A 24,352-nucleotide genomic window follows, 5' to 3' on the forward strand; every position below is an offset into this window, starting at 1 on the left:
GCATAAAATGTGACATAATCCAAACGCAATTGCAAATCACGCATTACGGTTTGCATTTTCGTTTAAACGAACGCACAGTGACTGCCAAATTTCAAATGGAAAAGCAAAGTCCGTTTGCAACTGTGTTTCCCATATCTTAGGAGTTTTGGCCCTGTCATATTTAAATAGCAATTTCAATTACCACGTCTGCTTTTTCACTTTCTCAGCGTCGCGTATGTAGCCAGCCAAAACTCAAATGGAATACTAATTCCCTTACTAGATGCCTTACACGGAAACCTGTCAATCAGGGTCAAGGGTGGGATTATGCTATGGGGCGTGTTTGTCTTGGGAAGTGACATCACTCACAGTCTATCAGGATCAATAATTAGCACTGCAATTTATTCATCTATAATCTCACACTGGACTGTCAACATATTCTCCTCAATATACTACTTCATAGATATATATATATTTCATATACTCCTACTTATTGTATTCTATATTGTGTGTATTGTTTACTGTACATTGTATATGTGTTGTGTAAGTATGTGTACATTTGATATGTAAATTGTGTTGTGTAAGTATGTTGTTTACTGTAATTGGTATATGTCTCGTCACTGTCATGACTGCTATGTTGCTCGGAACTGCACACAAGAATTTCACCAACTGTTGCACTTGTGTACATGGTAGTGTGACAATAAAGTGATTTGATTTGATTTGATTTGATAAACCGGCGTCTGTTCAGGGCATCACCTCTTGACCGTCGACTGTGAGTGACGTCACTTCCCAAGACAAACACGCCCCATAGCATAATCCCACCCTTGACCCTGATTGACAGGTTTCCGTGTAAGGCATCTAGTAAGGGAATTAGTATTCCATTTGAGTTTTGGCTGGCTACATACGCGACGCTGAGAAAGTGAAAAAGCAGATGTGGTAATTGAAATTGCTATTTAAATATGACAGGGCCAAAACTCCTAAGATATGGGAAACACAGTTGCAAACCGACTTTGCTTTTCCATTTGAAATCTGGCAGTCACTGTGCGTTCACTTAAACGAAAATCCAAACCATAATGCGCGATTTGCAATTGCGTTTGGATTATGTCACATTTTATGCGTCCACAAATTGAAAACGCAATTGCAAATACAATTTGCAATTCCTTTTGAATAATGTCCGGAATATCATTCCATATTCTACGACCCCTAGGTGTCAGTGTACGTCCAAGACAACATGTTCAAAAATAGACCTTTAAGAGAGAAAGATTCACTAGTTCACCTGAACAATAGAGAAGTTTTAATAATATCTAATAAAAAAAAAAAAAAAAACGTTTTTTATTTGTAAGTATATATATATATATATATATATATATATATATATATATATATATATATATATATATATATATATATATATGGAGAGAGCGAGAGAGAGAGAGAGAGAGAGAGAGAGAGAGAGAGAGAGAGTTTTGTAACTTTGTCCTCTCTTTCTCGTTAAAATAGAAAGATTCTACACATCTATGAAAAGCCTATGCTATAGACAACAACTTAGAAAGCATTCAAAATGGCATTGTTGCATGTTAATAATAATCTATAGGCTAATTCATATCTAATAATATTTCCCAAGAGTTACATCAATAGATTTTAAGCTTTAATTTGTATTTTCAAATTGCAAATTTTCGTGAGCATTATTTTTCTACCATTTTTAAAGAAACGTAAATTAGCAAAATAATTGGGATTAAATGGTTTAAAACATAATGAGAGTGTGGGGAGAGAGTACGTGTAATCCTCTTATTAAAAGACTTCAGGAATTAGGTATTGTGCTGATCCACTCTGAAGAGCTGTCCTGCGGTGCGTCCTGATTGACCTGAACCAGCGCTCACAGCAGCCGCGCCTTTCCCTGCAGCCCAGCTGTGAGCGAGACAGCAGCGATCAACGCACCGCCGCACGCAGCGCCTTTCAACAGGTGGGTTTCCTTAATCTGTCAAATTGAATTTCGTATCTGTGGACAAAACAATTCTTTAGGCTATATTCTTTGGCAATATGGTTCACTTTGTTACATTGTGATATTTATAGACCCTAAGGCAATGCGACCAAACTTCATTACAGTGTCAGTGTTGATGGGTAACACTTTACAATAAGGTTCCATTCGTTTCATTAGGTATCATGAACTAACAATAAATGTATTGTGTATTGCAATGTATTTTTTTTTTTTTTTTACAGCATTTACTAATCTTGGTTAATAAAAATTAAATTGTTCATTATTAGTTCATGTTAGTTCATCGTGCATTAACTAATGTTAACAAATATATAAAAAATAAAACCTATAAAAATAGGTTATAAAATTGGTTATAAAAAATAAAACCTATACACTTTAAATATACTTAATTTAAAATTATTTTATGGACATTAGGACATCATGAAACATAGTAACACCACAGTTGGATATTTTCCATTCAGTTTTTTTAGACAGAAATGTGCAAGAAATGTTTTTATTCATCAGATATATTCATTGAGAAGTTGTATTGTCAATATAATTTAAAAAAAGTTAGAATTCGTATACAATTACTATTAAATGTGACCTGATCCATCATTTTCAGTCACTTTGATCCAAAACAGATTTGCAGTTTTATGCACTTAAGTAAAAAGGAAAGCATGTGGAGAAAAATTATTATATCTATCAACACAACAATTATAGTACATACTATAGAGAATTCAACTCAAAATTTGTATCTGGGTTAAAATGTTCAAAATGAGAGAGTAGGTCATTAACTGTATAATATAATTATGCTATCCAGTGCAATGTTTTCATTTGATGAAGATCAAGTATTAGAACAACTTTGAGGAGTGTTATGGACACTGTAATCTGTTGATCCTATATTCAGTGTAGTCTATACAATTGCTGCATTCACTGTTCATTTTATCCACAGTAGGTCTTTGAGAGGAAAACTGCACTACAGAGAAAATGAGTTGAAACATTCTGTGAGAGAGTCCTGCATACCCCACCATCTTCTGGGGTTACATTTTGTATGGTCTGGGTGTTATTGCCCCCAAAAGCAATTTGGCACCCTTTAGGAAACATAGTTGAAAAATGTTCCTGACTCGGAGAAAGAGACTTCATCTGAGCCGAATTATATTCCTTCTCTCTGGGGTTTTCCTTTGTTCTTTATATCAACTGACTGTTAGAGCCAGACTACCAGAACCCTGGCAAGAGCCCCAGATAACAGGGGACCATGATGATGTCTCTGGACATATTATGGAAACAGGACAGTTGGCTAATTTGACCACTACTGTTGAGCCAAAGCACTCCAAGCAGACAGATGAGGTCCAGCTGTTAGAAACAGCTTCATCTACAACCCCTCCAAATATACCTACAACTACAGAGGCACCTACAACAACCACAAATAGGACAATCATCCACTGCATATATGTGGATCCAGACCTTCAAAAACCCACCCCAGTTCCCAGTCCAGCAATTGATACTACAACTCTGGTGCCCAACACTACAGCCTTTAGACCTGGAGAGGCACCACACATGAAGGGCGAGTATCCGGAGGACATCTTCTCCATTGAGGACAGACGCAAAGGCTGGGTTGCTCTACACATTTTTGGAATGGTATACATGTTTGTTTCTTTGGCCATTGTCTGTGATGAGTTCTTTGTCCCAACGCTTGGGGTTATCACTGACAAATTGGCGATCTCAGATGATGTGGCTGGTGCAACCTTCATGGCTGCAGGAGGCTCTGCTCCTGAACTCTTTACTTCCTTGATTGGTGTTTTCATCTCCCATAGCAATGTGGGCATTGGAACCATTGTTGGCTCGGCTGTCTTTAATATCCTGTTTGTGATTGGAATGTGTGCTCTGTTCTCCCGGGAGATGCTTCACCTCACATGGTGGCCTTTATTTCGTGATGTTTCCTTCTACATCCTTGATCTCATCATGCTCATCATCTTCTTCTTGGACAACACTATTATGTGGTGGGAAAGTATGATGCTGATGGGTGGTTATGCACTCTATGTGATTTTCATGAAATTCAATGTTCAAATTGAGAAAGCCTTTAAGGCTCAACTCATGAAACACAAGAGTATCGTCAAAGTCATCGCTGTGGAAGAACCTGAGAAGGTACGCCCCATTTATTTTGACTTTAATGTTCAGTGTTAGAGAGTCTCCTGTATACTTGTAAAACAAATCCACCATAGATAGATATTTGTTCATTTACATTTATTGATTTAGCAGACACTTTTATCCAAAGAGACTCAGTGTATTCAGGCTGTACATTTCAAAAGCACATATGTTCCCTGGGAATTGAAACCACTACCAAGGCATTGTTAGTGCCATGCTTTACCAATTTAGCAACAGGAACACAAAAACAAGGAACACAGACATGCAAGCCAGAAACACAAAAATTGACTTAATTGAACTTAATCTCAAAGTCAAGTATTTGTTTGGATTAATTTAAATAAATTACTCAAATTTTCAAATAGTTTATCTTGTGGAAATATAATTTATTATCAACCTATAGATTTTGAGAATGTCTGCTGTGGTATGGGGGTGGTGGTGGTGTAGTGGTCTAAACCACATGACTGGTAAACTGGTAATCAGAAGGTTGTTGGTTTGAACCCCACAGCCACCACCATTGTGTTCTTGAGCAAGGCACTTAACTCCAGGTTGCTCTGGGGGGATTGTCCCTGTAATAAGTGCACTGTAAGTCGCTTTGGATAAAAGTGTCTGCCAAATGCATAAATGTAAATGTAAACCATATAGTGTGAATCAGAAATTACTCTGCTATAATATCTGCTCAAAAATGTTATAACAGAGCTATAATATCATTGAGAATATATGCATAGAGGATATATAGAGAAGATATGCATGTGTTTGCATTTTTCTTTGATACACAGAAATAAAAGGATCTCTGGTGTCTGCTGGGGCCAGACATAGTTAATGAGTCCTGTAATAGGTGAGGTATTTGGAGCTGGTGTGTTTTTTTCTCATTTTACAGCCCCAGTATTCATGACACTGGGCCATTATTAAAATTGTGCAGTAATTTTCACAAGTTATTTTCTTAATGTCCCTGAGCTTAGACGCTGTGGTGAGAGGGAGGTTTAGAGAGATCAACACTTGCAATAATCTGCTATAACATATTCACACTCACCTGTGTGGGAGGCTTCAAGCTGTGGATTATTGTAAACGTGTCTCATCCTGTGAAATGGTTATTCCAACAAGTACACATGATATAATTAATTATTCATTTGTTTGAACTAATAACATCTAATGTCCAACAAGAGAAACAATCTCACCTTGTAATACATTATTGCAAATAATGGATAGATACTTTATTGATCCTGTGTAGAATATTAGTTTTTACAGCCAGACAATCAACACTACTTTATGTTGTACACAGAATGTTGTCCAATACAATAAACACAGGACATTATAAAAAGTGTACATTAAAAACAATAAACACAAAGTTACACAATATTCACTGTTTTTACAATTAAGGGACAACATTTAAGAATAAACTTTGTAAACTGAGTTTGGGGCAGACTTAGCACTAGGCAAAGGTAGGCAACTGCCTAGGACCCCCAGAAGACAAGAGCCCTCTAAAAATACAAATAATATGCTTTTTTATGTTAGTGATATTTTAAATATCACTGTTACGGGGGCCTGGGTAGGTAAGCGAGTAAATACGCTGACCACCACTCCTGGAGTTCGTGAGTCTGAATACTAGGGTGTGCTGAGTGACTCCAGCCAGGTCTCCTAAGCAACCAAATGGCCTGGTTGCTAGAGAGGGTAGAGTCACTCGTGGTCGCTATAATGTGGTTCACTCTCAGTGGGGCACGTGGTGAGTTGTGCGTGGATGCCGCGGTGGATGGCGTGAAGCCTCCACACACACTATGTCTCTGCGGTAATGCGCTCAACAAGCCATGAGATAAGATGCACGGGTTGACGGTCTCAGATGCGGAGGCAACTAAGATTCGTCCTCCGCCACCCGGATTGACGTCAGTCACTATGCCACCACGAGGACTTAGAGTGCATTGGGAATTGGGCATTTCAAATTAGGGAGAAAAAGGGGAGAAAAAAAATATTACTGTTACAACACCGATATGATTGATCTCGATGTTATTTTCAGCACCATAAATGCAAGCAAACCCTCCCCCCTCAGATCAGGCTGTAATGGAATATTCTGAGGTTTTTATGCATATGCAAGTTCATAAACAAAAGTGAGCCAAACTGCTTGGACAGTTTTGTGTGATTTCATAGTATACTCTGTTACAAGTTACAAGCTAAACTACATTGTCGCTAGTTCAGTTTGGTTTGAATTTGTGGATAAAAAAAAAAGTAGCAGAATCGAGATGGTTACACTGTCTTTTTAAATGGATCAGATAACTGCACAGCCTGCACTGCCACCCGCCAGAGCTTCCACGAGCACAGCATTCACTATAGTCACTGATACATAGTGCTGATGATGATTATGATCTGGGCTTTGACAATCGTAAACAAAAAAGTTTGTTCTCGGACTGATAACTAGTTTTTGCCTTATTTAGCAGCGTAAATCAAGAAAACATTATTTTTTCAAATTTAAAAGTCGATCAAAGCCTTCTGGAAACATGCAAAATCAACCTTTTGTCTATTAAATTGGATATAGTTCATTCAAGGTCAAGTTGATGGAGAAAAAGTGCATTAAGAAAGAGGGAGAGTGAGTTTTTTTTTATTGTGTTGTAGTGGTATGTATTGTAGTTCATAGTAGCCAGACAATCAAGGACACATTTTTGTTTGTTGTTTTTAGTCTAGTGCTGTCACAGAGACCGATGAGAAATCTCAGTCAGGACACTTTTTCACACAGTTGAAGTCAGAAGTTTACATACACCTTAGCCAACTACATTTAAAATAATTTTTCACAATTCCTGACTGTAACGTATTCAATGGAAAGGAGGAGGCGAGAACCGGCTTGACGATATACATAATATTTTAATGAGAAACTTAAAAGACACAAACACACACATGACGGACATGTCCGAGAGATCTCTCTCTCATTGCACCACCATCTGCCATCGGCCTTTATCCCTCTCAGAGGCTTAATTAGCCTGATAAGGGACCGGGTGTGTATGATCACGACCCGGCCCCGCCCTCCGCCCTGCCACATTCCTCCCTCGTTTGCTCAGGCTGGGGAGCCCCCGGCCTGATGTACACCCCCCTTTCCCTGGGGGAGGGCGTGCTTCAAGCCTGGTCTGCCGGCAGGTCATCCCCATCTACCTGGACGAGGGAGGGGGCAAGGGGAGGGGAACAGAAATAATTAAAATGGGGGGTACTTCCTGTAACAGTGTAGTACCCCCCCAAAAAACACTGTACAATTTAAACGAGAGGGAAAAGGCCAACGCCGAGCGGCAGTGAGAGAGAGAGAGAGGAGAGAGAGATGAAAAAAAAAACCCTACTCGCCGGTTCTCCGATACACCGTCGCATGGTCCTCGATCACTACTCCACCCTCTCAGGTAGACGACAGCCGCTTCTCCCCGGGCAGACCGGAGTCAGACTCACGACCCCTGGCGGAAAGAATGACCCTCCGTGTTCTCGGCGACTCGTGGGGACACTCCTCCGCTCCCTGGCAGTGGACCTACCACTCCAGGCGGTCGGGGAACAGCGGTGAACAGCCCTCCCCTCGTGAACAGCGGTCTTCCATCGAACCCTCCGTGTTTCTGGGGGATGGCAGGGCTCTCCTCCGCCCCTGGCAGCGGCTCCATCGCTCCAGGCAGTCTGGGAGTTCAGTCCCCACTCGCCTCGCAGACGGAGGCCGTTCACCACGTCCGGGCAGTCGGCCTACTCCCTCCCCTGGTGGATGGCAGCGGCACTCCCCTGGGTGGAGGGCAGTGTTGAGGACTCCGCGACAGGCATCCCTCCTCCTTCCCGGACTTCGGCACCAGTGTAACATATTCAATGGAAATTGGAGGCGAGAACTGGCTTGACGATATAAATAATATTTTAATGAGAAACGTAAAAGACACAAACACACACATGACGGATATGTCCGTAAACGATCTCTCTCTCGTCGCACCACCCTCTGCCATCAGCCTTTATCCCTCTCAGAGGCTTACTTAGCCTGATAAGGGACCGGGTGTGTATGATCACGACACGGCCCCGCCCTCCGCCCTGCCACACTGACATTTAATCGTCTTAGGTCAGTTAGGATCACCACTTTATTTAAAAAATGTGAAATGTCAGAATAATAGTAGAGAGATTTATATCAGCTTTTCACATTCCCAGTGGGTCAGAAGTTTACATACACTTTGTTAGTATTTGGTAGCATTGCCTTTAAATTGTTTTACTTGGGTCAAACATTTTGGGTAGCCTTCTACAATAAGCCTTTTCAGTTCTGCCCACACCTCAATCAGATTGAGGACAGGGCTTTGTAGTGGCCACTCCAGTACTTTAACTATGTTGTCCTAAAGCCATTTTGCCACAATTTTGGATGTATTTGGATTGTCCATTTGGAAGACCCAAGTTATGTGATGTAAAGTGAATCCGCATCATCTGTTTACATACAACAGCTCTTCGTGATCACTTACTACACTTACTACACTACACTACTAAAGCTAGGAAATAGCTTTAAATGGCTTTAAATTAACAACTTCAGCATTAAGGGTCATCACAGCTGAGAGACACAACATAGTGATTAATTTCACAATGGCTGCTGTTTAAAATGGCGGAGGATATTGCGGTTTTGTAGTGATTACTCTTTCACACTGTCTACCGTGAAATAGGGAGAAATACTCCCACTTGGATGCTATTTTTCCACGGAGAAAACTGACCGTCAGAAAGCTGACAGCATTTCTGGGTGTGGCAACAGGTGACCGCACACACTCCGTCTCTCTCTCTCTCTCTCTCTCTCTCTCTCTCTCTCTCTCTCTCTCTCTCTCACACACACACACACACATGCACGCAAGTACACACACACACATCGAAACAACTCAAGCCACTATACTATATATACTATACTAAACACTGATACTATTTATGAAGTGACATTTTTGAATTACTAATGGAGGCTTGGATGCATCATTTGGTTTGAATCAGCAACGATTCTGATCCGTCGTGTAAGAAAGTAATTCCATGCACAAATACAAAACTGATTACCTAAGACACATGGCCCATGGCCTCGTGCCTGCGGCCGAATCACAGTAGTGCTGATGTAGGGCCACATCGTATTCTTGCTCGTGTGATATTATCTATATATAGTAAATATATAATAAAATGACTTGCAGCACCTTTAAGAGGAAATCAACATAAATGTGTCATTTGGCTGGCTGGTCATTGAAGTGGGACCCATTCCTGTACTTTCCTAGGGCCCAAAATCACGAATTCCTTGGACAGAGTACACATTAAACATAAACATCAATGGAATGCTGTACATCCACAGACTGCAAAACACCCTTTTTTTTATGATGAATTGGTCAAAACTTGAAAAACAAAATATATGAAATTCCCTGCTCAGTTTGTATCAATGGCACGTGGTCTTTGTTATAGACCCTGTTATGTCTCTTGGGCTTGCAAAATGATGAAGCTCAGGGCATCTCAACCAAAGACACTCACTTAATCCTCTGAGAGTCTGCTGTGATGTACAAACTGTGTAACATATAGAGTGTTTAAATCTGATAAGAGTGATTGAAGCTTTTATAGTGTAAGAAGGCTTACTGGACCCAGAGGACCCAAATCTCAGTCAAACTAAATCCACTGGATTGAATCTATCACAGATGTGTAGTGCAGCCCGAACAATATAAACAGAACATACAGAATGTGATATATTTGATATACAGTATTTGGGTGCTCATGTATGCCAATGCCACAATATCTTATATTATATTCATCCATTTCGAATGAAATAGTCTATTGTAATTTTGTGAAATTATGTAGAATTCAGTTTTATTTGTTTTTCTATTTAATTCAGGCTTGGATTTGCTGTAAATATTTGAACTAAAAAAAGACAGAACTGTCGGTATGGAACACAGCCATCTATAGTATCTTATTTCAAGATGTGATATTAATCTAATGCATGCATTCCAATTTCGAATAGCAAATCATATATGCATATCTATGAAATACACCGATCAGCCACAACATTAAAACAATCTGCTGAATATTGTGTAGGTCCCCCTCATGCCACCAAAGCATTCTGAGATGTTATACTTCTCTCTACAATTGCACAAAACGGTTGTCCAAGTTACCGTAGACTTTGTCAGTTTGAACCAGTCTGACCATTCTCTGTTGACCTCTCTCATCAATCACAGGGAGTTTCATGCACAATAGTCTCTAGAATTAACTACAAATGCCACTCTGTACAATTGTGGTGAAAAGAATAGCATCTCAGAATGCTATAATGATATGTGGGTTGGCGCCGTTTATTAGGTAGGTGGTTTTAATTTTGTGGCTGATTGGTGTATATGATCATATAGGTATGATATAGAAATCAAATGGCCCTCCAGCAGACTATAAAGATTGCTTATTTGCTGTATTATTTAAAAAAAAATGTGTTATCCAATTTGTTATTTTTGTAGAATACTATCCACTTGTATTTCCATTTTATGTCAGAAAAACAGGAAGATTTGTTGAAAAGTTGTTTAGATCTGATTGCTTATTGTGACGAGGAGGAGGGTGTGGCTGGGCTGTGACAATGCATGGCCGGTGCAGAATTGTCATAATCAGCTGGGAGGGGGATAAAGACAAGCCGGGAGCACCAGTTCGTGAGAGAGAGAGACATACATGGCCGCTAATATGTTTTATGTTGTTTTAAGTTGAGTTTGTCATTAAAGTTTACGCTGACTTTTCTGCCGGTTCCTGCATCTTCCTTGCCCATCCTTTACCCATTACACTGATATTTACAGTCAGGGCTGTAGCAAGGTAATCTGGGCCTCCTGACTATACATTGTTCTGGGCCCCTTTCCTATTAAAACATACAGTTTAGAATTTATTGTGGGCCCCCTGGACCTTTGGGCCCCTAGAATCATTACCACTTTACATCCCACTAGCTAAAGCCCTGTTTACAGTATCTATACAGATTATAGTAGTATGACATTCCATAAGCATACATGGTGTACATGTTTGGTATATACCACTAGTTTAATGGTGACCTCCGGCCCCTGGCAGACGGAACGCCCTGCCGCGTTTTTGGTGGACGGTAGGGGTCTCTCCCGCCCCTGGCAGCAGTAACCGATCCAGGCGGTTGGTTGGGAGCCCCTTCTCCCCTCACGGTCAGCAGCTGTTCCTCCGATTCCAGGTGGCCAGGCTCCTCCGTCCTCCAGTGGATGGCTGTGGCTGCTCCGTTGGGGTGGATGGTAGTGGCAAGGACTCTACTATGGTGCATCCCTCCTCCTTCCCGGATTTCGGCACCAGGGAAAAAAGAATAATGGAAAGGAGGAGGCAAGAACTGGCTTGATAATATAAATAATAGTTTAATATAAACTGAAACAAAAAGACAAACACACAAAGGTGTCAGACAGCTGTCCATAAATCTCTCTCTGTCGCACTGCAGCTTCCAGTCGGCCTTTATCCCTCTCTGAGGCTTGATTAGCCTGATTAGGGGCCAGGTGTGCGGAATCACGACCCTGCCCCGCCCTCTGCCCTGCCACAACTACTTTCACTCATAATGGTCCCATTTTATTCTGATGATATGAATATACAGTATGTTTCATCAACTCTGCTGCAATCTAGTCACCTTTAATCTCCAAAAAGAGATGAAAGTCTGGCAGAAAAGACTTTGGTCAGATTGGTGGGTTATGTGCTCTGTAATGTTTCAAACTGTTGTTTCACACAGGACAATGGGACCTCAGGTGAAGACAGCAGGCCACCTGAACCAGAAGACATGAATCGATTAAAGGTAATGTAAAGCATTAGATTAAAATATGCAGTCCTCTTACAATGCTTAAAGGAATGTTCTGGGTTAAGTACAATCTCAATCCACAGCATTTGTGGCATAATATTGATGATTAATTTCGACTCTCCTTTTTTAAAAAAAGCAAAAATAAAGGTTTGAGTGAGGCACTTACAATGGAAGAGAATGGAGACAATAAAAGTGAATGTGGCCAATTTTTGGAGGGGTTAAAGGCAGAAATGTGAAGCACTTGCATTCATTCTTTTGTTAAAACTCATGTACAGTTGAAGTCATTAAAACTCATTCTTTAACCACTCCACTTATTTAATATGAGCAAACTATAGTTTTGGTAAGTTTATGACATCTACTTTGTGCATGACATGAGTAATTTATCCAGCATTTTGTTTAACTTTTAATCAACTATATCACAATTCCAGTGGATAAGAAGTTTACTTATACTAAGTTAACTGTGCCTTTAAGCAGCTTGGAGAATTCCAGAAAATTATGTCAAGCCTGTAGACAATTATCCAGTTAGCTTCCGATAGGACTTGTACTGAATTGGAGGTGTACCTGTGGTTGTATTTTAAGGCCTGCCTTCAAACTCAGTGGCTCTTTGCTTGACAACATGGGAAAATAAAAAGAAATCAGCAAAGACCTCAGAAAAAAATTGTGGACCACCACAAGTCTGGTTCATCCTTGTCTCCTAGAGAAGAATGTAGTTTGGTGCGAAAAGTGCAAATCAAGGAGGAAACAGGTAGACAAGTATTTATATCCACAGTAAAACCAGTCATATATCAACATAACCTGAAAGGCTGCTCAAAGAAGAACTGCAACAAAAAAGGGGTCATTAATCCAATGACCCCTGCCACCTCCCTATTCCTGTAAAAAGACAGAAAAGAACAAAGAGCATCGACCCTACCCAGGTGACAAACAGGCGTTTAAATACCCACAGCCCATCCAAACCAGGTGTTCATAATCTTACAGTCACAACCGGAGAGCGACGGATAGAAAATAACACGGTAAGACCGTGACATCTGATGAAAAAATTTTGTAATTTTTTGGCCATAATTACCATTGTTATGTTTGGAGGAAAAACGTTGAGGCTTGCAAGCCGAAGAACACCATCCCAACTGTGAAGCATGGGGGTGGCAGCGTCATATTGTGGGGATGCTTTGCTGCAGGAGGGAGTGATGCACGTCATAAAATAGATGGCATCATGAGGAAGGAAAATTATGTGGATATATTGAAGCAACATCTCAAGACTTCAGCCAGGAAGTTAAAGCTCGTCGCAAATGGGTCTTCCATTCTTGGGGACAATGACACCAAGCATACCTATAAAGTTGTGGAAAAATGACTTAAGGACAACACAATCAAGGTATTGGAGTAGCCATTACAAAGCCCTGACTTCAATCCGATAGAAAATGTGTGGACAGAACTAAAAAAGCTAAATATTCATTTGAAGGTGAAGTTGGTCATGTAAGCATTACTAGTGTCACTAAAATGGAACTGCAAAAATAAATTCTGTTTCCAAACAAGTTTCCTGAATCCCCCAACCCCCCTCCCACCAAAAAAATCTAACAAATCACACTCCATTTAAAACTAAAGTAGATTCATCAGATGCCCACATCATAGCCATGAAATGATTTGATATTGCTGTCATATCAAGATGAGATTATTAATTTACAGTTAGTAGCATATGAGATTTAACAATTTATTATATTTATTTTCTCCATTTGTGCATTCATTCTACTCCTTACAAATGCAAATGTTCATTTTCTTCACATTATTTAGCATGAGCATTTTCTCCTATTTTGTAGCTGAAGCCCACTTTGCAGCGTGGGGGCAGTTCTGCTTCTCTACACAACAGTACCATGAGGAACACCATCTTCCAGCTGATGATTCACACACTGGATCCTCTTGGAGAGGGTAAGAGCACTTCAGTGTCTGTGTCCTCATTATGAGAACTCATAAAGCAATCATTGCACAAAGCATTCTATTCCTCCTTTGCATGATTACATTTCTGGTGGTTTAAAGATGTTGTTCCAAACCTGGATTACACAAAAGGAAATGTTAGGCAGAAGGTTAGACTTAGTCACTTTTCACTTTCATTGAATCTTTTTCCATACAATGGAAGTGAGAGATGACAGAGGCTAACATGCTGCCTAACATCTCCTTTTCTGTTCAATGGGAGAGTGAAAGTTATAAGGGTTTGACAACAAAATGAGGGTGAATTAAATGACTGAATTTATATTTTTGGGTGAATTTTCATCTTGAGATCATTTTGTGGATGCATACTTAAAGAGCAGATTAGTCTTACAAATTCGTTTTTAAGAGAATGTAAATATTAAAAGACCAGAAAAAAATATATGCTAAAGACGGAGAGCTCTCTTTTTTTAAGATTCATATTATTCCCTTCTTGAAGATTCATATTATTTCCATGTTTTAATTAAACTGTTTACAAGCAAATGATTTGCTGGAAAAAATTAATTGATAGAGACATAAGAGAGGGGCTCGAATTTGTTATATCTCCAGAACTAAATATTGAAATTGCTCATTCTTTAGGCTTCAGATTCCACAGTTTCACTTTTATGAGAAACCTTTTGTAATCAAATATTAAAACTAAGTTTATGATTGTGTAAAGATCAATAATTGTATACATTTGTAGAAAGATCAAAATACCAAATCATTTAATATATTCCCTCAGACTACTGTTGTATAAACTTCAGAAGTGTAGAAGGAGAGTCCCTTTGTCCTTCTCTCAGTACAAGTGGATTAGCATTGTGTGTTCCATATGATGACAGCACTAAGTCCAGATTGATACTAAGAAGATAAATAGCTCTTTCTCAGTCTGTGGAGTGGAGAGTGATTCATATAAGTGAAGGGATGGGATAGGCTTACTGCAATGGCTCTATGACATTGTCATGTCATATCAACCTGTGTGTCGTTTTTTCAAGTTCCATGTGGGGTCCCAGTGAAATGTTAAAATAACAACAAACATGTCATGAAAAATGGCACCCCCTACTGTGAACTATACAAAAATCATCCTAAAAAAAATATAATTATATAGTGGGATCCAAAAGTCTGAGACCATATATATTTTTAATTTATTTATTTGTTTTTAACTTAACATTTTTTTTTTTTTACTTTTTTTAAATGACAAATTATATTATTAGCATAACAATTTGAGTGAAAAGTTCAATGAAAATGTTCTCCCCATTTTGGTTCAATAATAGCATGCACTTGAGCTGGCATTGTCTATATAAAACTTGATCATCTATGTTACCCCAGAATGATCTGTCAATGTTCCAACATCTAGTGTTCTTTCATGGAAGCAAGAAAATCTGACCGTTTGTACAAAGTCAGTCACATGGTCAGTCACAAATTTGCTGTTTGTATTAGTGACCTAGAGATGCAAATCGTACAAAATCTTAAATATTTCTTTTTCATTTTGCATCCTAATGTTTTTTGTTTAACATTTTCAAAATCTTAAAACTGTATATTTCAATTTTTCCAGTAAATAGGATTTTGAATCCCTGATATTCAATGTTCAAATCTCAAATTTTTTACCCCACTGGATATCGCATACTGTGCTTTGAAAGTATATTGACATCAAGATGTCTTCTTGATAGCCACATGCATACGTGTAAAGAAGAACCCCTGTGGGGGGAGGGGGTGTTCTGCTATGGCTGATTGACCTTCATTCTGTCTTCAGGAGGTTGTGCACCTGCACTCTCAGGGTCCCAACACAACCTCCCAGCCCAATGCTGCTCCATCTTATTAAGCAGCTTTTGAGTGAGCTCATAAAGGCTGGATCAGAGCCAGGCTCCTGCTGCTCAATCCTGTTATTGTGATAGGGCCCCCTTTCTACTACAGGCTGCGGTTATTAAAACAACTTTCAAGGTTTGTTTGTACTATTCATTCATATGCTGCAGCAATCTACATTGGGTTTAATAAAGTTAAACTGACCAGAACTTAACAACTAGGTTGAAAGGACCTAACATACACTGCCTTAATACACCCTGTAACCATCTTGCTTGTCAGTATTTGGGTGAACCTCACAAAGAAAAGTTTGGGTCATATTTTACCCTAAAATAGATATTAAATAAAAAATAAATATAAATATTGTCTTTTGCATAAAGAACATGAAGCCTATTTTAGGGCCATTAATTTTTTTTTTTTATTATTTATTTCATTTTTTCTTTTTTTTTTTGCTTTCTGACATGAAATTTGTTATTTTCATGAAAATTAAGCTTATGTTCCCCAAAATTCAAATTATTTTAAGGCAAAAATTCCTGTTGTCATTACTGTCATGTGAGAAAAATCTTATTCTTGGTACAGGGATATAAGATTACTAAATTATGAAAATTATGAATAATGAAATGAATTATCTCTGGACACTTAATGAGCATAATTACATGTAGTACAATACAAATTATACCACAATGTATAATTACAAGTATACTTTCAAATGTAAATACTGTATTATATTAATATATAGATATTTTAAATTTTTTTGCTTTACATAAGGCTACTGATAATTGGGGAAAAGATTTGTAATTGTACTGTACTGTACTTTTTTTATTCAAAAAGTTTTAAGTGAAATATGACCCGGGCATTTTTCTTGACAGTTTCATGAGATTTGAGTGTTCTTTATGAAGCCTTGCAAAATGTGCATGAAGTATTCTTTGAAAAAATCTAAGTGCAAAGTTCTAACATTTAACAATGCACATATGGAGGTGGGGGGCTTGGGTAGCTCAGTGAGTAAAGACGCTGATTGCCACCCCTTGAGTCGCAAGTTCGAGTCTAGTGCATGCTGAGTGACTCCAGCCAGGTCTTTTAAGCAACCAAATTGGCCCAGTTGCAAGGGAGGGTAGAGTCACATGGGGTAACCTCCTTGTGGTTGTGATTAGTGGTTCTCGCTTTACTCTGGATTGAGGTGAGTGACCACGCCACCACGAGGACCTATGAATTGAAATGGGAATGAATTCCAAATTGGGAGAGAAGGGGATAAAAAAAATAAATTAAAATCAATGCACATATAAGGGTTTTTAAAGTATATTTGAGGAAGATTTGTGACATTCACCATGCATGGCATTTATTGTATATGAATCTACTTTTACTCAGAGTCAGTGTTTAATGGTGATGCTAAGGCTAGAAGCTCTTTGGAATGTAAAGGTAAGGGATTAGTTTTTGTGATGTCATTCTTGTGATGTGATTGCTGTGTTGTAGTAGCCTGTGAGATGTGAGGAAATGACATCATCGTTTTGTATAACGTCTGTCTAATCAGGATTTTTGCAATGTGTGGTACTGTCATTGTTGACCCTGACAGTGTCAGTCAAGTACATTCAAGAAAAATATCACAACTATATTCTTCCTTTCCTGGTTTGCAGTGAAATTTAAAGACAAGGCTCACATTTTGAACGACATGGCACGGGGGAAAGTAGAGAGCAAAAAGAAGGAAAAATCTGGTGAAGGTGAGATCTTATAATCTCAGTCTGTTATATTATGATTGCACAGAACTCTATAGACAGCTCTATGGATTGTCGTATCTCCCAGATGAGCTCTGTTGCATATTCAAAACAGTTATTAATGTTGCATTTCCACAAACGGTAACACACCTGCGGTGTGCTGGATGAAAGGTATAAAGAGAGGGCACACTGCCAGGAGTTTGGCCTGTTTTGCCCTCTACACAGCATCCTGCATTCCATGTTTCCACCTTTTGTTTCTACTCGAGAGCTGTTTTACACATTAGCTGACATAATGACCAAGCTCTGTCTCATGAATTAAATATGAGAGGCTTGGAATCATTGAGTATTATGTTGTGCCGCAACTGTTGCATTTGAAATTGTAGCCAAATGATAGAGTGATATTGTTCAATATGAAGTACCTCACTCCTATTGAGGTCATCTTCACTCCAAATCTGAGAGAGTTGTAGTTGTAGTTTTTCTTCATTTCTAAAGTAACTGCAATCTTGATTGATTGTGGATTTCAATAATTGTGCTTTCTTTTTGTGGTTCAAAAAACAAACAAAAACCATCTCAGTAGGCGATCAGATGGAGCAGCCCAAGGATTCCAAAGACACAGCTCATGCAACCAAGGAAGAAGGCGCCAATCAAAAACCTGAGGCACAAAAGGTGGGGCCTTTCCTGCATCTCAAAAACAGTCTGGAAGAAGAGAAACTGGCTCTTTCACACTTGTGTGCTTTTAATGAACTTGTCGAATCCTTACCTTGTTGTAAAGTCAATCTGCCCATCATAGTATGCGGTTCATATTAATCAATAGTTCACCTAAAAATGTATCTTCTGTCATTATTATCCCAGCCACTATTTCCATATAATAAAGTGAATGTGGATGTGGTTGGTCAAGCTCCAAAATTACAAAAAAGCACCATAAATAATTAAATTGTATCCTAAATGTGATCCAAATGATTAGTGCACTATTGTCCATGTCCTTTAAAGCCATGTGATTGTGATTGTGTGATGAATTAACAGAAATGTAAGCCATCATTCACTGAAAAGTGAAAACCTTGATATTCGCCATAGTGCATTCATTAGACTTCATTAGTGTTCAAGTAATGTCCGATTCATGAACAAATTGTTATTTTGAGTCGGATCTAGAATCAATTGATTCAGTTAACAAAACCAGGTCTGAATGATTCATTCACAAAATGGACCGATCTGGTCCATCATGTAGCAATAGTTAACAGATCACTGTAGATGAAGATTATCAAGAATAGCAATTTAAAATGTTTTAAACTTATGTATGGCTACAGAAGACTTGGATTATAGGTTGTATGAAAAATGTTTGCGATACTTGTATGTGCTTTTTATTCATTTGTTTCCACAGTTTGGAATGACATAAATGTGAGTAAACAATGACAGAATTGTATTTTTGGGTGAACTGTTCCTTTTTTTAAAGTCAGTGAATCACATTTTTGGTATTATCTTTTTCACATATGTCTGTTTCTGTGTTAAGGAAGGGGATACTGCAGCAGGAGGTGGATCAGAGAAGCCAGGAGGTTCAGATGACTCAGACAGTAGTGATGAAGATGACAGTGATGAAGACAGCGATGAGGACAGTGATGATGATGATGATGATGAAAATGAAGCTGAAGAAGATGAGGACAATGAAGAACCTCTGTCATTAGAATGGCCAGACACCTTACGTAAACAAGCCACGTATTTGTGTCTGCTGCCCATCGTGTTCCCATTGTGGCTGACAGTTCCAGACGTCAGAAACCCTGTGAGTACCAAATGAAACATTCCAATATGCACAAATCACATAATTAGCAATGTTTTTCATGTTGGCTGAATACAGGTAATGGGGGACACTTTCTGACCCCCATTTGTTTGAATGGCGAATGCCTTTGCTCTCACACAATACCATCTGAAGATCTCCACAAAAAAAAAAGAGTAAACATGATGAAATATTTAATTACAAAAACTTTAGTGTTACATGTTACCTGTATTCACCCTATATTTGCACCATTGTGAGGACGTTTGATAGCATTGACACGCATGCTGTATATTCTGATTGGTCCCACTTGATATTAGTAATCTTTAACTACTATGTAGTAACATTCAAATGCATATAATAAAATGTATTTACTGTGTAACTACTTGTTGTTCTGCAAAATTCTTGCAAGATTCACATTTGCTGCTACTGAGGTTGAGGTATAGGTAGGTTTAGGAGTAGGGGTAGCGGTAGTGTTAGGGATTTGTTTACAGTTAGAATTAGGGCAATGGTTGGTTGGGTTAGGGGTAAGGATATCAGTGAAACTACAAATGTAATTAAATGCAGGTACGATAAATGTAATTACAATGCAACAACATGAATGTCTATAATAAGTACATTGTATCAAATGCTTAAGTACATAGTAGTTAAAGACACCTGATATATTGTGGGACCCTCTGATCTTACTTGAATTTTTTTTCACAGGCATCAAAGAAGTTTTTTGCCATCACCTTCCTTGGCTCTATAGTATGGATTGCAATATTTTCCTATCTTATGGTGTGGTGGGCACATCAGGTCAGCATAGTAACCACTGTTTTTAAATACTGTGCCACCCAAAAGTATTTTGACACTTTAGCCACATTTAAAATGTATGTATTTGCATTAGATAACAAAATATCATATCAAGTGGATTTATTTTAAAGAAAGATAACACAAACACAATTTTTTTTTGGCATACATGAAAAAAAAGAAAAAAGAAGTTCGATTGATTTATGATTATAGAACAACAGATTATAACAGATTTATAATGATAAAACAACAGGGACAGTTTAAAATGAAAATGTTAGTGGAACATATCTATGGTTAATGTGATGAACTACACCTGTGGTTACACTGCTAATGCACCTATGTGAACTTTAAGGAATATTCAAGTTAAGCACAAGTTAAGCACAATCAACAGCATTTGTCACATAATGTTGATTACCACAAAAATAAAAAAAAGTACAAATCTGGGTTGCTGTGAGGCACTTATAATGTATGTGAATTGGGTTCAATTTCTGAACATTAAAATATTGGTAACACTTTAGAATACTGTATCTTAATTAATGCATAACTAATAACAAATTACTGCAGAACTAATAGGTAATTCTTCATTAAAACTTAAGTCACTACTATTAACTACTAAGGAAGATGTGTTAACTAATCAGTATGTAATAGCATTTTATAGTTGTGTTAAGTAATGATTAGCTAATCAATAACTATTGATTTCAGTCATGCCTCCTGATGAACTACTTTTAATGATCTACTAATTCAGCAACAGGAGAAATAACTATTGAGTAACTAGCCATTACAATATTCAGGTTGTGGCCCTTTCTTCTTCCTTCTAATGTTATTATTACTATGGAAATGCAATATGCAGTTCGTGGAATTACTACACTCCCAAAATGAGTTATTACAGCGAATTTAGTAGTTTTGGCCTGTATGGTCAATTGCTTTGTGAGTGTGGTCTGTAACCAGAAATCAACAACGGAATGGAACCCCATCCCCACTATAAGTGATTAGCCAACTCTAAAGTGAAAATACAGGAAACCCCATTAATGAATGATTATCTGGTAATTCTGTATTAAATAATCATGGGTTCCCTGTATTTTCACTTTAGAATACTGTTCCAGGTTGTAAGTAATTCCCTCATAATTATGGGGTAATTCTTTATTAATTACTCAGGGGTTCCCTGTATTTTCACTTTAGAATACTGTTCCAGGTTGTAAGTAATTCCCTCATAATTATGGGGTAATTCTGTATTAAATAATCATGGGTTCCCTGTATTTTCACTTTAGAATACTGTTCCAGGTTGTAAGTTATTCCCTCATAATTATGTGGTCATTCTTTATTAATTACTCAGGGGTTCCCTTCCCCTCAGTCATTGCCTTACATACAGGAATAATTTACCCAAATGTAATGTGATATGTGCTGAGGAAAACAAGAGACACACACACACTATACTGTATATAAATCATAAACCTACCTGAGGTAAGTTGGCTAGTCACTTATAGTGGGGATGGGGTTCCATTCCGTTGTTGATTTCTGGTTACAGACCACACTCACAAAGCAATTGACCATACAGGCCAAAACTACTAAATTCTCTGTAATGACTCATTTTGGGAGTGTAGTAATTCCACGAACTGCGTATTGCATTTCCATAGTAATAATAACATTAGAAGGAAGAAGAAAGGGCCACAACCTGAATATTGTAATGGCTAATTGTTATGATATTATTGTAATTGTAATTAATCGACTGTTCATTAGTAGTTACTCAATAGTTATTTCTCCTGTTGCTGAATTAGTAGATAATTAAAAGTAGTTCATCAGGAGGCATGACTCAATTAAATAGTTATTGATTAGCTAATCGTTACTTAACACAACTATAAAATGATATTACATACTGATTAGTTAACACATCTTCCTTAGTAGTTAATAGTAGTGACTTAAGTTTTAATGAAGAATTACCTACTAGGTCTGCAGTAATTCCTTATTAGTTATGCATTAAGTAAGATACAGTATTCTAAAGTGTTACCAAAATATTCACTGTTTCAAAAGTATAGCCACAAAACACAAACAATATGTGTGTAAACATGATTTCAGTGCGAAAAAAATCACTTACTAACATTTTCTGTGTCGTTACATCCAATGGTACAACTTCGTTGCCATGACGATGTAATGCCAACAAACCCTAAAATGACTGTAAACAACTTTACAACTTAAATAACACACAAGTTTTAACTGAATAATTAATGCAAGTGCCTTTATAAAATTATGAGCTTCACATTTCTGCCTTTAAACCCTCCATAATTTGCCCCCATTCACTTCCATTGTAAGTGCCTCACTGTAACCTTGATGTTTGCTTTTATTAAAAGAAAAGTAGGGACGAGTTAAATTCATTTTTGTGGTAATCAATATGATGCCACAAATGCTGTTGATTGTGCTTAACTTGTATTGAACCCTGAATATTCTGTTAACTTGAAATTGCAAACAAAAGTTTATTCAGGACTGAGAAAAGGTCTAAGAGTAAGTAGTGCATAAGTGTCCAAATACTTTTTTGGGCCACTGCAGTTCTGGTCCTGTTTGATACATTGATGTTTGATACATTGATGATTGAAGTAAAAATACTGCTTTATAGTGCACATTGTTCATCATTATTTTCTTTCCTAGGTGGGTGAGACCATCGGCATCTCAGAGGAGATCATGGGTCTGACGATTCTGGCCGCAGGAACATCTATTCCTGATCTCATCACCAGCGTAATTGTGGCTCGTAAAGGATTGGGAGACATGGCTGTCTCAAGTTCTGTGGGAAGCAACATATTTGACATCACTATGGGGTAAGCCGATTCATACATAGTGGAGTTTTGTAAAGAATCAATATGTAAACTTATTTTCTTTGCTTGAAAAGTGTACCTGTGCTATCTTAAAATAAATGCCATTTGGTTTGAAATTTTTAAAGGCATTTTTAAAGTGTGGCTTAAGTATCCAATTACTTTATCGCTCTTACAGGCTACCTGTGCCCTGGCTGATGTACTCGCTATGTCATTCGCTGGCCCCGGTGACTGTGAGCAGTAATGGGCTCTTCTGTGCCATTGTGCTGCTCTTCATTATGCTCCTCTTTGTCACCATCTCCATCGCTGCCTGTAAATGGAGGATGAATAAAGTGTTGGGATTCACGATGTTCATCCTCTACTTTGTGTTCCTGGTGCTCAGTGTCATGCTGGAGGATCGGATCATTGTATGTCCCGTGTCCATCTAACAGTTTTGATACACCTTAACATTCAGCCAGCACTGAATGGGGACTCTCATGTCATGCGTCATCATTACAAATACTCTGAACTGTCACTTTACATATAAAGTATTATGTATTTAAAGCATCCCTGGACTCAGTGAGGTGTTCTGTCATCATTTACTCACCCTTATGTTATTCCAATCCTGTATAACTTTCATTCATTGAATACAAAACGAGATTTTAGACAGTATGTTAGTCTCAGTCACATTTCATTTTCATTGTATGCAAAACAATGTATGGCTAACATCTACTTTTGTGTTCTATTGAAGAAAGATATGTCATACGGGTTTGCAACAACATGAATTTTCATTTTCGGGTAAACTGTTCCTTTAAAATTAAGTACTCAGTAATGTAATGTGTCACAGTAAGTTGTCACCGGCCCTGTCCAAAATGATACCCTCTTAAGTCCACATTATGGTGATGTAATGTTAAATGGACTGCTGTGAGGTCCGCACCAGTGTTGGCTTTGAAAAAGGGCATTGAGGCTTCATGGGGAAGCACTCTTGAGTCCTGTTTTGAACTGTAATGACAAATGGGACACTTTACTCTCTTGTGGACATCACGGACCACATTATCAGTTTCCACATTAAATGAACTATTAAAATGCAAAATATGGAAAAAAATTTTGATGATCTGTAAAAATCTGAGGGTGATACAATTGAAGTATTTACTTCTATCTGGATTTCTACCATGAAAAGCATGCAAAACACAGTTCTCGGCAACAAACAGAATCACCAAGATTGTCACCTGGTGAAAACTGGAAATGTCCCTTTCATTTTTTTCCATAATAATAGTTGTTTCCAAATTTATTTTGATGAATTTTATATTGTGATTGTATTATTTTATGTTGTGGATTTTAAGATAGCTACAGTATAAGTGAATTCTTCTTTTCAACATGTATGCACAAATCAAAAATGTGAAAATAATTTATTGTAAATTATAGAATTGAATAATATTCTGCAATGGAATTATTTTTGTAACTCTGAAAACCATTTCATTAGCAAGCGTTTTATATGCAGATCTTGTGCTGTATGTAAAATATGATTTACTTTTTTTTCAACATACAGTAAAAGTAGAATCAAAAGACTTCTTAACTACTTGTTAATGTAATCAATTTTATTCTGATACAAACAGTTATGAATTTCCATACAAATGGCACGTAGCTGTTTGAAGAATGCTGAATAGAGAGGATGTTCTGCTGAATGTCGTACACTGTATTAATGTCTTTCTTGAG

General features: G+C 37.9%; 1 protein-coding gene across 3 annotated transcripts; it reads left to right on the forward strand.

Annotated features, from left to right (window-relative positions):
* Window positions 1-1,823: 1,823 nt before the first annotated feature.
* slc24a1 (solute carrier family 24 member 1) lies at window positions 1,824-24,322 on the forward strand. Of its 3 annotated transcripts, none has more exons than XM_052096735.1 (10): window positions 1,824-1,939; window positions 2,907-4,096; window positions 11,778-11,840; window positions 13,652-13,760; window positions 17,225-17,308; window positions 17,877-17,968; window positions 18,810-19,076; window positions 19,773-19,862; window positions 22,497-22,663; window positions 22,836-24,322. In XM_052096735.1, the coding sequence occupies exons 2-10, from the start codon at window positions 3,065-3,067 to the stop codon at window positions 23,083-23,085; spliced, it is 2,154 nt and encodes a 717-aa protein (XP_051952695.1). In that variant the 5' UTR covers window positions 1,824-1,939; window positions 2,907-3,064; the 3' UTR covers window positions 23,086-24,322. The 3 variants fall into 3 exon arrangements, with proteins under 3 accessions (XP_051952695.1, XP_051952694.1, XP_051952696.1); XM_052096734.1 differs by having other exon boundaries at window positions 1,832-1,939; window positions 2,904-4,096; XM_052096736.1 differs by having other exon boundaries at window positions 1,832-1,939; window positions 2,904-4,096; window positions 17,880-17,968.
* The last annotated feature ends 30 nt before the right edge of the window (window positions 24,323-24,352 follow it).

The sequence above is a fragment of the Xyrauchen texanus genome, chromosome 29 (assembly GCF_025860055.1).
Source record: "Xyrauchen texanus isolate HMW12.3.18 chromosome 29, RBS_HiC_50CHRs, whole genome shotgun sequence".
NCBI classification, from domain to species: domain Eukaryota; kingdom Metazoa; phylum Chordata; class Actinopteri; order Cypriniformes; family Catostomidae; genus Xyrauchen; species Xyrauchen texanus.

Excerpts from the sequence above, each read along its gene's own strand:
- slc24a1 (XM_052096735.1), top strand. The coding sequence starts at position 3,065 with ATGTTCCTGACTCGGAGAAAGAGACTTCATCTGAGCCGAATTATATTC. Across the intron at positions 4,097-11,777 it reads CTGTGGAAGAACCTGAGAAG|GACAATGGGACCTCAGGTGA; the intron begins GTACGCCCCATT and ends TGTTTCACACAG. Across the intron at positions 19,077-19,772 it reads TTCCAGACGTCAGAAACCCT|GCATCAAAGAAGTTTTTTGC; the intron begins GTGAGTACCAAA and ends TTTTTTTCACAG.